At 45.0% G+C, this 16881-nt stretch overlaps 1 protein-coding gene and 1 long non-coding RNA gene across 12 annotated transcripts in view; one reads left to right on the top strand and one right to left on the bottom strand.

Annotated features, from left to right (window-relative positions):
- PPP1R13B (protein phosphatase 1 regulatory subunit 13B) overlaps positions 1-16881 on the top strand; it is a 121032-nt gene that overhangs the window by 96309 nt on the left and 7842 nt on the right. For 5 of the 11 annotated variants that reach the window (XM_035261634.3, XM_078335817.1, XM_035261636.2 and 2 more), the window contains exons 5-12: positions 411-548; positions 2821-2922; positions 5499-5673; positions 6533-6729; positions 8931-9071; positions 12148-12328; positions 15855-16024; positions 16380-16881. In XM_035261634.3, the coding sequence (XP_035117525.2) occupies positions 411-548; positions 2821-2922; positions 5499-5673; positions 6533-6729; positions 8931-9071; positions 12148-12328; positions 15855-16024; positions 16380-16881 (1606 nt within the window). The remainder of the gene's footprint in view (positions 1-410; positions 549-2820; positions 2923-5498; positions 5674-6532; positions 6730-8930; positions 9072-12147; positions 12329-15854; positions 16025-16379) is intronic. The other 6 variants (XM_035261635.3, XM_078335819.1, XM_035261638.2 and 3 more) reach the window with 2 other exon arrangements.
- LOC108593580 (uncharacterized) lies at positions 10453-13140 on the bottom strand. Its single transcript, XR_001914160.4, has 2 exons — positions 12966-13140; positions 10453-12514 (listed from the first exon to the last, which is right to left on the bottom strand). It is a non-coding gene; the product is annotated as an uncharacterized LOC108593580 (long non-coding RNA).

Below are 16881 nucleotides of genomic sequence, written 5' to 3'. Positions count from 1 at the left end.
CCACAAGTAAATCTGTGGAAGTTTGGAGAAAGAAGGCAGTGATATGATCAGATAAGTGACCCTAGAAGCTTCTCTTTCTCTCCGCTCGTGCTGGAGTCGGAGTTGGGGGCCAGTTAGACCTGAGGCAGAGCGAGCTGTGTCTGTTGTGGAAAACAAGTGATGTTATTTCGAGGCTTGAGAGTGGTCTGGGTTCATCAGGAGCAGAAACACTGTTCCTGGAATCCACAGTTCCGGTAGGGAACGTCGGCATTAGAGGGTATCTGGACCCCTGAGCCACAAGTGGTGGTCCCTGCCAACGGGATCACTGGAGCAGGCTTAAGGCTGGTGGGGTGTTTTCTTTTTGGGGATCTCATATGCGTAGGCACCTGCCTGGCTGTTGCTGAGAGAACTTTATTTCTAATTTAACTTAGTTGTTGGAAGTGGCTTGTGCTCTGAGTGACTTGGAGCTGAACTCATCTGATAACTCTACCATAATTAGGGACCTGGAATTGCCTGAGGGAACACGATTTGATTTCTTCTTCTTAGATGCAATCAATGAAGAAAAACAGGTGAGAATTAGATAATAGGTTTGAGTAAATTGAGTTGTATGAAAAATTTTAAATTGTAAATAGGGATTAGTTTACAGGTAATACAGTGATAGGCCTATTATTTAAGAAATCAAATTTGCATTGAAGGGTCTTTGTTTTCTTTAAAACTGTGGAAAAAGGGCTTCTTTTTTCTAAATGTTCACATTGCACAATAACTAAAATGTAAATTGTTACATATTCATTGATTTACAGGTTTATGGTAGCTTATGTTTATCTAACCCATTTAAAATACAATTAAATCACACAGGCATATTCACTTTGAAATAATTCATTGGACTGTGCATTATGATTTATTACACTTTTCTATATGTAAGCTCTTCAGTATAATTTCATTACAATATAAGTTGATATATAAGATACAGTGACTGAATTACTTAAGACAACATGGCATATCTTAATTTTGTACTTAGAAGAACACATGTAACATAAAGCAAGTATAAATGTACGTATTGGCAAATAAAATACTTTTTGGTTTAGGTAAGTAAAATATTTTAATAAGCCCTACTTTATTCGTAGATGTAAACATCAGAACACCAGGCAGTTAAATCTCTCTTCTATCCCCTTTCCATTGTTTCATAAAGCCATTGGTGGGAGAGACCAGAAAGGTAGTTTTTGATTTTTTTCTTCAAGTTGTGACATTATGAAATTAATATAAATTGAAAGATCTATTGAATGGACGTAGTTTTCCTCTAGTCAAAAAGTGTTTAAGCCTGGGCACAGTAGCCTGCACCTGTAATCCCAGCGCTTTGGGAGGCCCAGATGGGAGGATTGTTCGAGCCCAGGAGGTCGAGGCTAGCACAGGCAACATAGTGAGACCCCTGCCTCTACAAAAAATTTAAGAATCAGCCAGGCACGGTGGCGTGTGCCTATAATCCTGGCCAGGCAAGAGGATCGCTTGAGGCTACAGTGATTGTGCCATGTTACCCCAGCCTGACAGAGAAAAAGTGTGACAGAGAGAGAATCTGTCTCTAAATTAAAAAAAAAAAGTCTTGTACCGTATTGCTTTCTCCAGATTTTGTAGATAAACAGAATGGTGGTTCCAGTTAAGACTGGTAAACAAATCCTCATCCCATTTTTCAGTAGTCAAGAATGTGCTCAAATATTATAAAAGTTTGGGAAGACATGGAGCTGGAAGAATAGGAATTGTAAGACGTTTAAGGGTGGCAGAAGGTAAAGGTGTCCTAAGGGCATAAATGAACCTAGAAATAGAATGTGGGGGTCTGAGGAGGGACTGTGTGGCCTCCTTGCTCAAAACTGAAGGGTTTGGAAGAAGATGGGCTTGTGGGAATGGAGCTCTGCTGCTTTAATGAGCCTCGTGCCTCAGGCATGCTCCTTCCCCTCACCCCCATTGCTCCTCACCCACAGGGGGGCTCACATAACCCCCCCAACCCCATGAAGACTCGTTTTGAAGCGCATACGGCACAGTGCTCATAACACATCTGTCACAGTACACTGCACTTGGTGTGGGCTTAGTAAGTAAAGAACTGTGAGTAAACAGTCAAGAACAGGGACTCTGCGTCTCTACTCTGCCTGACAAGCTGACTGCCCTGTGCTTGCTTTCTTATCTGTAAAATGGGGATGTAACAGTACCCACCTCATCAGTCATTCTGAGGCTGAAATGGGTCCATATATGTAAAGTGTTTAGTTCAGGGTATCATTGACAGAGAATAGAGAAGCAGCCAATTGTATTCCTCTCGATGTTACCTTTGCGTGTTGATTTCACATATGGAATTCTTGGATGATGTGTCAGTTCTTCATGTAAGTCATACAAACAGTGTTTTTAGTGAGGTATTCATGTATTCGAATCTGTTACATATTTTCGTTTCCTGAGGCTAGGTGACAGCAAGATGACATTTGTTCTTAGGTGTTACCTGCATATTTATTTTTTTGGTGGTGTATTCTTAAACATCTGACAGCCTCACTTGCTCAAATATACCTACTCAATTGTCACTGCAGAAGGAGGAATGTCACTTGTAACACACGTTGCCAAATGTTTGATTAAACTTGAGCCCTTGCTAAATACAGTGTCTGATGTTTATGCATTTGAAAAAGTTACTTATATTTAATAAGAGCAGTCAACAATTAGGAAAAGTTCTTACAAGAAAAATAAACTAGTTGGTACTCTTCCAATCTAGGGATCCTATGTAAAGTCCTGATATGTACAAGTTTGGACACTGGAGAAAGACAGGTATGCAGACAAACATATGTTCCAAAATAAGTGCTTTTTGTTTAGGTTGGGAATCCACGTGTTGAACTGACCCTCTCAGAGCTCCAAGATATGGCAGCCAGGCAACAGCAGCAGATTGAAAATCAGCAGCAGATGTTGGTTGCCAAGGTAAGTTACAGAAAGAGGTATTGAAATACTGTTCAAAAAGTCCCTTCTTTAACCATCACTTTAGACTGGGGTTAATACATTCTTGGGTAATGCTTATAAAATAGGACCATGCCGTGGGAGTGATGAACACAATGTCTTTCTCTCTTTGTTATCACTTCCACAATAACACTTGCAGATTGTAGCTTGTGGAAGTTGGAAAGTTATCAGAACAAGAGCATCTCATCCTTGACACACACAACAGATATCCCATACTGGAAACTGATGACCAGATAAAATTTGGAAAGGGGCCAGGCACAGTGGCTCATGCCTATAATCCCAGCACTCTGGGAAGCTAAGGCAGGAGGATTGTTTAAGCCCAGGAGTTCAAGACCAGCCTGGGCAACATAGTGACTCTGTTGCTATGAAAAATAAAATAAATTAGCTGGGCATGGTGGCTTGTGCCTCTGGTCCCAGCTATACGGGTGGCTGAGGCAGAAGGATCACTTGAGCCCAGGAGTTGGTTGCAGTGAGCTGAGATCATATCACTGCACTCCAGCGTGGAAGACAGAGTAAGTGAGACCCTGTATTTAGAAAAAAAAAAAGGGAAGAAGGATGCTTTTGTTACCTCCTTGTGCCTCTGGATGTGTTCTTGGCTATGTCGTTGGTATTAGTTCAAGAAGAAAGCAGTGATCTGTGCTGAAAACACTGATGGGGGGGTTCTGAAGACGGTGACAGCTGGTTAACAGGGCTTCCCAGTGTGCTGCTCTAGGCTGGACTTACTTGGTTTATTAGTGTGGGGCATAGTTAATGCTCATTGTATACACTGAATTCTACATTGGTTATTGAAACTCAAGTTTTTCTAAATAGTGGTTTAGTCATACTTAATTGAAACATCAGCTCTATCACACATGCCTCCTGGAAATGATTCTTGTTGTAAAAGATCTTAAAATATTCCAAAACTGCTTTAAGGATAAACTTTATTACCAACTAGGTTCTTTTTGTTTTTTTTCTGCAGAGAGATCTTCTTAGTGACTAAATATCCAGTCTGATTTTTTAAAATTTATTGAATGTATACTTCATTGTAGTATCCACTTTTATGTAAATAATGATTTGGATTGGACTTGTTTTAAAACGTTGTCTCAATGTTTATTGGATTTCTGAGAATAAGAATGATGGAAAGTTAAGTTTAATTAAAAAGTACTTTATCCCATTATAAGATTTCTAAGATAAAATATACATAGTATTATGTCATAGTATGCCATTTTTTCCAAATATTGATCCAAGAGTATTGCTGTTAAAAAACGTTTTAGATATTTTCAGCTGTATAAATCACAAGTTAATGCTACATCTGAAATATTTAAGTACATATTGCCTTACCTTAAAGTGTAGTATTAGTGCCTTCATAGTCACACCTTAAACCTCTCCTTATTTAGGAATATTTTATGCGTATATATGGGACCATGAATATTTAATGTTTACTCTTATCTTTAAGGTATGTTTTCACATTAATAGGGGAAAAACACCTATTGGAGAGTATTGCATATATTGTTATTTTTGGATTGTTCTGTTAGTGTTAGACTCTAAAATGTTTCATTATTGAAGAAAGTAATCCTGGTGAAAGCAGGCACTTCCTTGATTGTTCCATATTATAGCAAATTGAAGATGTATCTCCTTACTGATCACCTTATTTCTTTTCAGTATAAAATCCTCTGCTGCTTAATGCTCATTTCCTTTAGGAAGTGAAATAAGAGATTCTTGGAAGCCACTTTGTAGCAGCAGTAAATGTATTACTGGCAGCAGGAAAGTAAGGCTCGCTGAGACTTCACAGATTTGATAGCGTGAAGAGGAGATTGTGTTCGTGCATGTTCTCTGAAGAAGCGCTTATATTAACTTAATGGTGTAGATCAGTGTGTAATAAAACGCCCTCTCTTAAAAATCCCCCAACTCTTACCATTTCATATTTAGTATGCCCAATAATTTCAGCTTTGTGTAGTCTGATTTAAGATTCCGGCTAGTGTTTTAGTATTCATTAATATGAGCGATACTGTAGAATACACTCATATTTTTCTTTTTGAGTATATAAAAGTAACCATCTTTCTTTCTTTCTTTCTTTCTTTCTTTCTTTTTCTTTCTTCCTTCCTTCCTTCCTTCCTTCCTTCCTTCCTTCCTTCCTTCCTTCCTTCCTTCCTTCCTTCCTTTCTTTCTTTTCTCTTTCTTTCTTCTCTCTCTCTCTCCTTCCCTCCCTCCCTCCCTCCCTCCTTCCTTCCTTCCTTCTTCCTTCCTCAGAATCTCACTCTGTCACCCAGGCTGGAGTGCAGTGGTGCAGTCTTGGCTCACTACAACCTCTGCATCCCAGGTTCAAGTGATTCTCCTGCCTCAGCCTCCCAAGTAGCGGGGATTACAGGCACACACCACCACACCCGGTTACTTTTTGTATTTTTAGTGGAGACAGTTTCACCATGGTGGCCAGGCTGGTTTCGAACTCCTGACCTCAGGTGATCCACCTGCCTCAACCTCCCAAAATGCTGGGATTACAGACATGAGCCACCGTGCCTGGCCTTCAATTTTCAAAGTTACATTTTTCTTTCTTTTGTTAGGAACAGCGTTTACATTTTCTAAAGCAACAGGAGCGCCGTCAGCAGCAGTCTATTTCTGAAAATGAAAAGCTTCAGAAATTGAAAGAACGAGTTGAAGCCCAGGAGAACAAGCTGAAGAAAATTCGTGCCATGAGAGGACAAGTCGACTACAGCAAAATCATGAACGGCAATCTGTGTACGTGCCTGCAACACTCCCTCTACACCACTGTCACCAGGCCCAGATCCAGTGAAACACAGTCACAGATTCACAGGACTAAATAGCAAGTGTGCTAAAAGTTTTGCTCTGTTACTTGCGTCTAAAAGGATGGGGTAGTTAGGTTAAGTGATCTTAAAAGCCTGTAGTCCCAGCTACTTGAGAGGCTAGGGTGGGAGGATTGTCTGAGCCTAGGAGGTGAAAGCAGCAGTAAGCCATGATCCAGCCACTGCTCCCCAGCCTTGATGACAGAGTGAGACCCTGTCTCAAAAAAATAAAATAAAAAGATCTCTGTGGCCCTCAGATGCAGTAGAAAGATCCTCTTCTTACACTGGTCAGCAGTCCTTTTGGATTAGGGTCGGGCACTCTAAGACTCACTCATTCAGAGGTTCTGTTTTTCTTGAATAACTTAACTTGTATCCATGCGTTAAGATAAGTTACACTCATGCTCACTTTTTTTCTGTGTGCACTCTGATTTTATTCATTGGTTCACTCTTTGCCTACTTTAAGTCACAGTGATGCAGGAGACAGACTTGGATGGCCCTGCCTTCACAAAACCTTTGGTCTCAGAGATTCCTAAGTCATTTGACCAAACCAGCTTATGGACTGATTACCCTAAAGAATAGTCAGGAATTAATGCAAATATAATTGTTTGCTTTATGAGTAATCAGATACATGTGTCCCAAAGACTTTTTGAATTGTGTTTTGGATTCTGCATATCACAACTTTTTCCAAGGTCTGGCACTAGATGATAACAGAATTAAGTATATAGGAATGGGGCAGCGGGGAAGACCAGCTAAATATTTTATTCTTTCTTTCTTTCTTTCGTGGGCACTTACAGCTGCTGAAATAGAAAGGTTCAGTGCCATGTTCCAGGAAAAGAAGCAGGAAGTACAGACTGCAATTTTAAGGGTTGATCAGCTGAGTCAGCAGTTGGAAGATTTAAAGAAGGGAAAACTGAATGGGTTCCAGTCTTACAATGGCAAATTGACAGGACCAGCAGCAGTGGAGTTAAAAAGACTATACCAGGAACTACAGGTAACTCCTGGGTCTGGGAATGGTTGTATGAAAACATTGTCATCTCTCCAGCTTTGTTAGCATGGGTTGGAAACCTTGGGAAATGGAACAAATTAATGAATTCTAATTTAACAGTAGGCACAGATATATTCAGTATAAAATAATTTTAAAATGACTTGAGATATAATGCATACAACATATTCGTCCATTTAAAGTATACAATTCCATGGCTTTAGTGCCTTCCCAGAGTTGTCAGAGTTATATCCACCACCACAATTCGTTTTAGAACACTTTTATTACCCAAAAAGAAGGCCCAGACCTCTTAGCCATCACTCCACAACCTCCATAGCCTCCAGAGCCTGGGAACCACAAGTGTACTCTCTGTCTGTAGGTTTGCCTATTGTGGGCATTTTGTATGAGTGGAGTCACACAGGACCGACTGAGCATCCTTAATCCTGAAATACAAAATGCCTCCAATCTGAAACTCTGAGCTCCACTGTGACACACAAGGGAAATACATGCTCATCGGGGCATTTTGGATTTTGGATTTCCAGATTAGGAAGGATGCTAAACAGGCAAAAATAACGTAAATATTTAAAAATCTGGATGAATCTAAAGTCTGAAATGCTTCTGGGTCCCAAGCATTTTGGTTAAGGGATATTAACCAAAACACACCCTGTATGCAGTCCTTTGTGACCGGCTTCTTTCACTTAGGATGTTTTCAGCACAAAAGAATTTAATTAGCAGATAATAATCCAATAAAGAAAAGCTTTAGATGATATTTAAGGTCTTTGTGTAAACTGTTTTGATGAGCTACGTGCTTATTGTTAAATCCTTATGTTAGTTCAGACTGCTATAACAAAATACCCCACAGGCTGGATGGCTCACACAATAGACCTTTATTTTTCACTGTTCTGGAGGCCGGAAGTTCAAGGTCAAGGCGCTGGCAGATTCAGTTCCCACTCCCTGGCTTGCAGACAGCGACCTTCGCACAGCGTCCCCACATAGTGGAGAGAGAGTTTAGTTTCTTTCCATTAACTCCAGCATGGGGGCCCCACCCTCGTGACCTTGCGTAAACCTGACTACCTCCTCAAGACCCTGCCCTCAGACATCATCACATTAAGGTTAGGGCTTCAACATATACATTTAGCGGGGACACATTCAGTCCATAACAGTCCTCAAGATTTTCATTTCTCAGAAGTTGTCATTCAGCAGGCGATTTTTCAAGCCAGACATAGGTCTTGCCGCTTTATTAGCACGTGCTAGAAAAAGTATTGTATCATTTTATGAAATGAGAGTATTTAACTACATAGAGTAAAGCCGCTGTGGTTGCTGTTAAGTTCTTTAACATAAATGCACAGAAGTGCTGTAGTATTACAGGGTTTGATGACTTTTACACTTTAAGCACTCGTTAAAAGTGCAGGGTTTTTAAGGATGTTTTGATGAAATGTGAGGAGTGCAATATAAGGATGTCATTTATTTCCAACTTTCTGGACTGCAGTGTAGTGTTTTGTTTGTTGGTTGGTTTGTTTTGTTTCGTTTTGTTTTTGAGATGGAGTCTGGCTCTGTCGCCCGGGCTGGATGCAGTGGGGCGATCTCAGCTTACTGCAACCTCCACCTCCTGAGTTCCAAGTGATTCTCCTCCCTCAGGAGAATCGTACACATGGAAGTGTATATGCACTAGTGCTGTGGGCATCTGAAAGTTTAAGACTGCTCTTCCTGTGCGAAGTGCACTCTGATATTTTCTGTTTTGTCCTAGTTCATTTCTTAAAAATGCTGGTTGCAAGCCACTAAAATGACGTAAGGTGCTTTACTTGGTGAATCAGGCCGTCCTTTTTGGTCCCCACTGAATTTCCTGTTGCCTCCACAGTGAGGCACGTCATGCGGTGGGCTCAGGCCTGAAGCAGCTCCATGGAGTGGAACAGAGCATCCTTTAGTTTCTGAGAGTCCCAAATATGGCAGTTAGTCTCCTGTCATCATTGAGACTAGTCATGTCACGTGCTCTAAAGAAGGTGCATTACAGATGTTTACTCTGTTTGTTCCATGAGAACTCTGTCCTGGCTTCATCTTGGCTGTACCTGTAAAGTATTTCACACAAAGTGGCAGTGGATGCATGTAAATATCAGAACTTAAGGCTACTTTTTTCTTTTTAATCTCCCTGGCCATGAGAATTTGATTTTTAATCAGTGCAGATCGTAAAAGTTGTCTTTTGTGGTTTGTAGATTCGTAACCAGCTTAACCAGGAACAAAATTCAAAACTTCAGCAACAGAAGGAACTCTTAAATAAGCGCAACATGGAGGTGGCCATGATGGACAAGCGAATCGGTGAACTGCGTGAACGTCTCTATGGGAAAAAGATTCAGGCATGTGATAAAGAATGTTTTTGCGAGATAAGCTACTACACATCTTCTCTAAGTGGCATTATACTCCCCCGTCCACCATAGCTGACAACACATCAATAGGCCATAAACCATCAAAAACCACAGAACAAGGTTCCTTCTCCCAGTGACTCATTTGTTTCCTAGTATGTGGAGGCAAAACCACCCCCAGCCTGCAGCCTTGTGCCCAGTGTCCTAGCCTTCCTTCTTCCCCGTCTGTTTCTTTTCTTGTCTGGGGGATGCTGTTGGCTCTGGAGTCACAGCATCTGGCACGGTCCTCACTATGCCATTTTAAGCTGTGTCACTTTGAGCAGATTCCTTGCATAGCCTCATGTCCTGCTGTAAAGTGACTGGCCCTAACTGCCCCATGAGGAGCTGTGGGGATTCTTATAAATAAGCCGTGTGGAAGGATTTTGTAAACTCTGGAGCAAAATGCCATATAAGGGGTTATACTTCTGAAAAATCTTTATTTCATACTGAATTTCAAAGGTAATAAAATACTCATTAAATAAATACTCATTTTTTTAAATGAGTATTTATTACCTTTGAAATTCACTGTCAGAGATTTTGGACTTGCCAGCATCCACAATCACATGAGTCAATTCCTGAAGAGAAATCTCTTAAGGACAGAAACACTGAAGGGAAAATGTGAAAGTCCTTTCCAGCCAGTTCTCTAGAGGTGATAGTTTCTAATGGTTTCAGTCTTCTGCTTAATAAACACACAAAGATACAGAACTTTAATTGAAAATGGGATTGCAGGAATTACGCTGGTCATTTTTTAACTGCACCATGGGTGTCTTTCCAGGTCGTTACCTCATTCTCATTGCACCATCTGAAAGTTATTCTGTGGTCCCAGAGCCGGTAACCCCTTTGCCAGCCTCTGTAGTCAGGCAGGGAGTCCTCAGTGTTGCTGTCACTCACAGTGCATTGGTGAGCATGTGTACCACTGAGCCACCTGCATAGAGGAGGGGCGTCTGCACTGTGTCTGTGGCCGGATGTGGCATTTTCTTTTCTCGCACCTGTGACACTCAGTGATTAGGCCTGAATGCAAAGCTGAGTACACTCTGCCCTCGTGGTAGGAGAGTGGAGCAGGTGACCTGCCAGCAAAGACGCCCTTCCCACAGCTTCCTTCTGCATATTCAGTGACTGATGTTCTCATGCTTTGGTGACAGAAGAGTGTCCTCTTGTCAGCCTCTTCTGCTCTGGTAGATGCTTCAAGGAGGCAGCATGGACTTGAGGGGCTTTGCCCAGGGGAAGTGGGTTTACAGGATGGTAGACAAAGAAGGGAGCTTCCAATTCTGTGGGTGTCACAGTCTCTTATTTACAAATCTGCCCTTCGTTTAAAAAAACAACAACAACAAAACAGTGAGTTTAAAGATCAGTTTATTGTACAACTTTATGATTTCAGATGTTGGTTATCCTTTTTCTCTCAGGATTAACAACAGAGAGGCCATGTGAGAGAGAAGCTGCAAGCACCTTCTCTGTGCGTACGTGTGTTCTTCAGGAATGACGTAGTAGTCAGGGCTCCCTACAGAAAGAGAACCAGTAGTGCGTGCGTGTGTGCATGTGTGGAGAGAGAGAAAGGAAGAGAGATTTACCTTAAGGAATTGGCTCACGTGATTGTGGATGTTGGCAAGTCCAAAACCTGCGAGGCCGGTCGGCAGCCTGGAGGGCCAGGGGAGAGTCTAGAGCCCGAAGGCTGACTCTGGGCAGGATCCCACTTTCTCAGGGAGTCTGTCTTGTTCTCTTAGGCCATTCCACTGATTGGATGGGGCCCACCCACCTTATAGAGGGTCATCTGCTTTACTCAAATCTGCCATTTTATAAATTAATCTCATCCAGATTGGAGACCATGATTCTAAGTGCAGTAACTCAGGAATGGAAAACCACACATTGTATGTCCTCACTCATACCTGGGAGCTAAGCTATAAGGATGCAAAGCATAAAAGTGACACAGTGGGCTTTGGGGACTCCGAGGGAAGGGGTGGGAAGGGGGTGAAGGATACAAGACTACAAATTGGGTGCAGTGTATACTGCTCAGACGATGGGTGCACCAAGCCTCACAAATCACTAAAGAACCTACGTATGTAACCAAACTCCACCTGTTCCCTGGTAACCTGTGGAAATTAAAAAAAAAAAAAAAGATTAATCTCATCTAGAAAGCACCTTTTCAGCAACGTCTAATTTGGTGTTTGACTAAATAACCAGTTACTGTGGCCTAGTTGATGGAGGAAGTGAAGCAGCACAAACAGCTCGATTCATTCCACCTGTACTTCAGGGGCTCACCTAAAGTCAGTACTTCTGCAGAGATGCGTCTCCACCCAAAGGTCCTCAGTACCACTGAGCAATTCTGAATGCCGAGACCCTCACCCCAGAATGACCGATGCTCATGCAAACAGAACCTCACAGACCATCATAGGGGATCCCATTCAGAGCCTATACTGGGATCTTGGGGAGTCAGTAGTTCTCTAGTTAGAGCCCCTGCTCCAAGCCCCTTTGTTCTTGAGCAGCATTATGTGAACAGCGCCCTCTGTCCTGGCTAAGAAGGGCAGAGCTGCCTTCAGGGAACTGGACCCACTGCCAGGAGCCAGAGCTCTGTCTGGTCACCGTGCCCTATGCAGCTCGGACAGTACTGACTACAGCCCGTGTCCTGACTTTACAGATGTGGGCACAGAGGCTGAGTCACCTGCCTAAAGCCCATAGTGAATAAGTGACAGAGGGGATTTGAAGCCAGGCTCAGAGCCCAGAATTTGACAAGTGCCTCTGTGCCCACCACGGGAGGAAGAGCGAAGGAAGCTAAGTATGGGTCACGGGGAAGTTGCTCTGGGCTCACACCAGTTCCTCATGTGTGCGGCTCTGGAGGGGTGGGTGTTGTCAGAGAATTGCTCGTAGGAAGCTACAGTTCCTTCTCCAGAGTCTCTCTTTCTAGATGCTGATCTTTCCAGATGACAGCCTTCCTAAATACCGGTGGTTTCTGTCCGAGCTGGGAGTCTGTTGCACCAGGCTTGGGATCTCTTTTAATTTAGGAGAATCTTTACTCTCATTTCTTCCCAATTTGTAGCTGAACCGTGTGAATGGCACGTCATCACCACAGTCACCTCTGAGCACATCTGGCAGGGTCGCTGCTGTGGGGCCTTACATCCAGGTTCCCAGTGCTGGAAGCTTTCCTGTCCTGGGGGACCCCATAAAGCCCCAGTCTCTCAGTATTGCCTCAAATGCTGCTCATGGAAGATCCAAATCCGGTGAGTGGTCCTGGCCCTCTTCCTTGGGGAGAGTTTGTGAGCAGGGAATGGGGCCTGCAGTAGAGGGTAGTGTTAGTGGTGGGGGTGGGGACAGGCTCCTGAGGCTCTGCCCCACGCGTCGTCAGACTCCAGGCTCAGTCTCCCCTTGAGGCGCTTGGGGAGCTGTGTTCCCCTGTTGTGATGACCCTAAAAAGAGAACAAGTTCTTGTTATTGAACTGGAGGTCTCTACTGGGTGGCTTTTTAAAACACAAATGATTAATACTCTGACCCATGGGCCGGGCCTGGTGGCTCACGCCTGTAATCCCAGCACTTTGGGAGGCTGAGGTGGGTGGATCACCTGAGGTTAGGAGTTCAAGACCAGCATGATAAACATGGTGAAACCCCGTCTCTACTAAAAATACAAAAATTAGCCAGGCCCCCTGTAATCCTAGCTACTCAGGAGGCTGAGGCAGGAGAATCACTTGAACCTGGGAGGCAGAGCTTGCAGTGAGCCAAGATCATGCCATTATGCTCCAGCCTGGGCAGCAAGAGCTAAACTTCATCTCAAAGAAAAAAAAAAAAAAAAAAAAACTGACTCACCAGTATCCTTTTCTACTGCAAGTTTATTCAACCTGAGGGTTGGCATGGGTGCCTTACCACAGCTCAGCTGCAGCCAGACAGACAGAGGGGCCGCCCCTGCAGACAGAGCTCTGTCCTCATTGATCAGAGTCCACGTGTCGTTGCTTTGGTCTTAACCTCGCAGTGGTGCTGTGTGATGGACCTGGGCCCTCAGCTCGGTGCTCCAGTGTAGCCTGTGCATGGTGTCCTGTCCCTGCCAAGCAGTTCATGGAGAGTCTCGTTCAAATCCAGTGCATTAAGTGTTAGGGCTTCCTTGTAATAAGACGTACTTTATGATTGGGGCTGACACATTTCCCTGTAACACACGGCATCAGGGATCCCTGTCCTGACATACTGAAACATTCCTTCATTTCCGAAAACAGTAATGTTACTCTCTGGCCATCAGGCCTGTGTTTCGAGCCTGGATTTGTGCTTGTCTTTGCTTCCTTTTCTCTTGCCTGGCCCCCAGTAGGGACAGTGACACATCTGTTTCCCCCCACCGGGGAGACGGGCTTGTTTTGAACTCTGTAGAGGAGGGCATCACCAGCCCTTGTGAGCCACAAGCCCCTGCTCAGATCCCTTACAGCCATGTCTCAGCAGCCACATAAGTGTGGGGTTGACATGAACCCCTAACTACAGCTTGCTCTGCTAAGCTGTTATGGTTTGAACTACCCTGTGGTATGAGCAGATACTGGTTTCCAGTGGGAGGTAATTAGCACAGCCAGCTACTTCTCTGCTGACTTCGAGAAACTCCCCAAGCTGAGAATGTCTGCTGTTTCCCATCCCTGCTGGTGTCTGCTGTGTTGCCTCAAGGGGTTGCAGGAAGGAGATGCCTTCACGAAGCCCTGGTCCTGGTCTCTGCTGTGGTTTAAAGTGCCCGGACCCAGGAAACCGGTACTCGCCCTCAGAGTGGGCAGGGGCAGAAGCCCAGCCACAGGTAGAGCTGGGTTGTGAAACCTCCTGGCAGGGACTCTAATCCCTCGCTGTTGGCTGTCCTGGTTCTGTGTCACACAGATGGCCACGGTAAACCCAGAGTGACCAGCTCGTGGACAGTGTCAGACCTTGACGTTGGGCCTGACTGCAGCTCCTCGCGGCCCTCTGCGAGCCCATTTGTAAACCGTATGTTGGCTGATGAGCTTAGTGGGAAGCTGTGTCCTCTTTAATATGCACAAAATCAACTATCACTTGTTTTTCCAAACTGACAACGGTCTGCTCATCACATCTAGACTTGAAAGAGATGCCACACAAACATAATTTATCCCTTTCTTCAGTAGACAGGTGTGGAGTTTGCGTGGGGCCACACCCACCCTCCCATCCTCAGAAAGGGTGTGATACCAAGGGACGGATGCTGGCATAGCCCGGGTTTTGTTTTGGAAGGTATTTTGTTTGTTTTTACAAAATTTAAGATGATTTTCGGAGTTCATTATGAGGCTTTTAGTTTTAAAATCATACTAGAAGATAACTGTTCCTCTATAATAAAAATACGTGATCTTCCTTCTATACCTCTTGCCTTGTTCTGAAGAAAGGAGAAAATTGTTTTTTAGTCCTCACTATGGCTGATTTCCATACAACTTCTTGTCGCTGGGTGGTTTCAGAAGCAATTGGACAGCCACATTCCCTGTGACCCTGGGAGCACAGGCTCTTTCCTTGGGGAGCCTGCAGGTTTCTGGCCCACACATCCTCCAGGTCTAACATGTGACCAAGAGGGGATGAAAGCACACACATTCCAGGTCCCCTGCAGCAAGATGGCTGTTGGTCCAGGGGCCTTGGAATGCCTTGCCAGGACCTGTGGGGCTTGACCAGAGCTGTCTCAGAAGCCGCTGCCTGGAGCCTGCAGTGAAGTTTAGCAAGGTCATAATTTAGCAGCCCAGCAGTATATGCAGCTGGGGTTGCAGTGCTGCTGCATCAGGTCAGTTTGGCTTATGAGCAAATCGTGTGTGGCTGTGGCTGACGGGCCCCCCCCCGCAGAGCGCAGTTGGGAAGCTTCCTTGTCATGTTTGACGAGTCCAGAGCTCTGGCTCGAGCGTTACTGTGAGGACTGGTTTTTCCCTGCTGCTACTTTCTTATCTCCTCCTGCCTGTCCTGGCAGATGGGATAAGGGAAGGGGATGTGCCGTCATTGCCAGGAGGGCCCAAAACAGTCCCTGTGCTTTCCATCTGTCCCATATTGCTGATGGCACTGCAAGCATTGAGCGCTTTAGTTCAGCTCAGCAACTGTGCCTGCAGAAGGATCCTCTGTTGTGATGGACTGTAGGCCACTGTGAGGGGTCCTGTGTTATTCTGCACCCTTTTTCAGTTTGGAAAATATCTCTAAAGGACATCATCATTTCCGTGGCTTTCCTAAAACTTGGGGTTGATGACTGGCTTTCTAATCACTGCAACAGAATGATAGCCTGCTCCTCCTGCTACACAAATCAGTGGGAACTTGCACGGGCCTCCTGTGATCAAGTTACCTTAGAGGGCGGAGATTTTTATCTTAATAATGAAAGTACTACAGGTCAAACCTGTTACGCAGTCAAAGGTACATCTTTTTTATTGCTCTGTGTAATTGTATTTCTGAACAGTGTGTTAGGAGTAAGGGCCGGTGCTTATTTTACTTGGGGGTGCTGAGGTCATGGATTTGACCTGTGTTGAAGTGGGGCACACCCATGGGCCCGCACAGTGGAGCCTTGGTTTGGCCATGAGTCTCTGGTAACACTTGAAGCAATTTGGGCATTGGCAGCAGGGCCCATCCCCGGTCTTGTGCACAGGTCTGTGGGCTGGAGGAGATGAGCAGTTATGCGTGTGGCTGGTGGTCAGCCACTCAGTTAATGGACCTGCATCAGAATGGGATGTCCCAGTGCTATTTTGTTTCTGGCAGGGTGTTATTCTTAGACTGGCTCAACTAACGTCAAGAAAAATTTTACTCAAGTTCTGTGTTCTTTTCAAGCTAATGATGGAAACTGGCCAACATTAAAACAGAATTCTAGCTCTTCAGTGAAACCAGTGCAGGTGGCCGGTGCAGACTGGAAGGACCCAAGCGTGGAGGGGTCTGTCAAGCAGGGCACCGTCTCCAGCCAGCCTGTGCCCTTCTCAGCACTGGGAGCCACGGAGAAGCCGGTAGGCCTGTGTCGTTATCACAAAACAAGCAAGCTCCTCAACAGGGCACTTTTCTGCCTCAGTATTAAGCTAAAGAGCCTGAGATGTCGGGAGGCAAGTTAATCCAACAACACCCGAGTCCCGAAAGGGTCCCTGGGCCCGAGGAGCCTGGGCAGCCACGAGTACATGCACCTTCTGGTCAGGACTTTCGCGTTGCTTTTGCACGCGAAGGTGTTGAGCTCAACGGTGTGCCCATGTCTTATTCACAGCCGATTTGACCTTTACAAATCCTGCTGTGTATTCTCTCGGGAATGTGGGTGGCAGTATGCTTAACTGTTCAAAGGGTGACTTTGTTTTTCTTAACACCTAAATGTAGGGCATCGAGCTTGGTAAAGTGCCACCTCCCATCCCAGGTGTGGGGAAGCAGCCGCCTCCAAGCTATGGGACATATCCCAGTCCTACGCCTCTGGGTCCCGGGTCGACAAGCTCCCTGGAAAGGAGGAAGGAAGGCAGCTTGCCCAGGCCCAGCGCAGGCCTGCCAAGTCGACAGAGGCCAACCCTGCTGCCCTCCACAGGCAGTGCCCCCCAGCCGGGCTCCTCACAACAGATTCAGCAGAGGATTTCTGTACCACCAAGCCCCACGTACCCACCCGCGGGACCACCTGCATTTCCAGCTGGGGACAGCAAGCCTGAACTCCCACTGACAGTGGCCATTAGGCCCTTCCTGGCCGATAAAGGGTCAAGGCCACAGTCTCCCAGGAAAGGCCCCCAGACAGTGAATTCAAGTTCCATATACTCCATGTACCTCCAGCAAGCCACACCGCCTAAGAATTACCAGCCGGCAGCACACAGCGCCTTAAATAAGTCAGTGAAAGCAG

This window comes from Callithrix jacchus, chromosome 8, assembly GCF_049354715.1.
Source record: "Callithrix jacchus isolate 240 chromosome 8, calJac240_pri, whole genome shotgun sequence".
Classification (NCBI taxonomy): Eukaryota; Metazoa; Chordata; class Mammalia; order Primates; family Cebidae; genus Callithrix; species Callithrix jacchus.
Note: the sequence above shows the minus strand (reverse complement) of the source record. Positions and strands in the feature narration are given on the sequence as shown.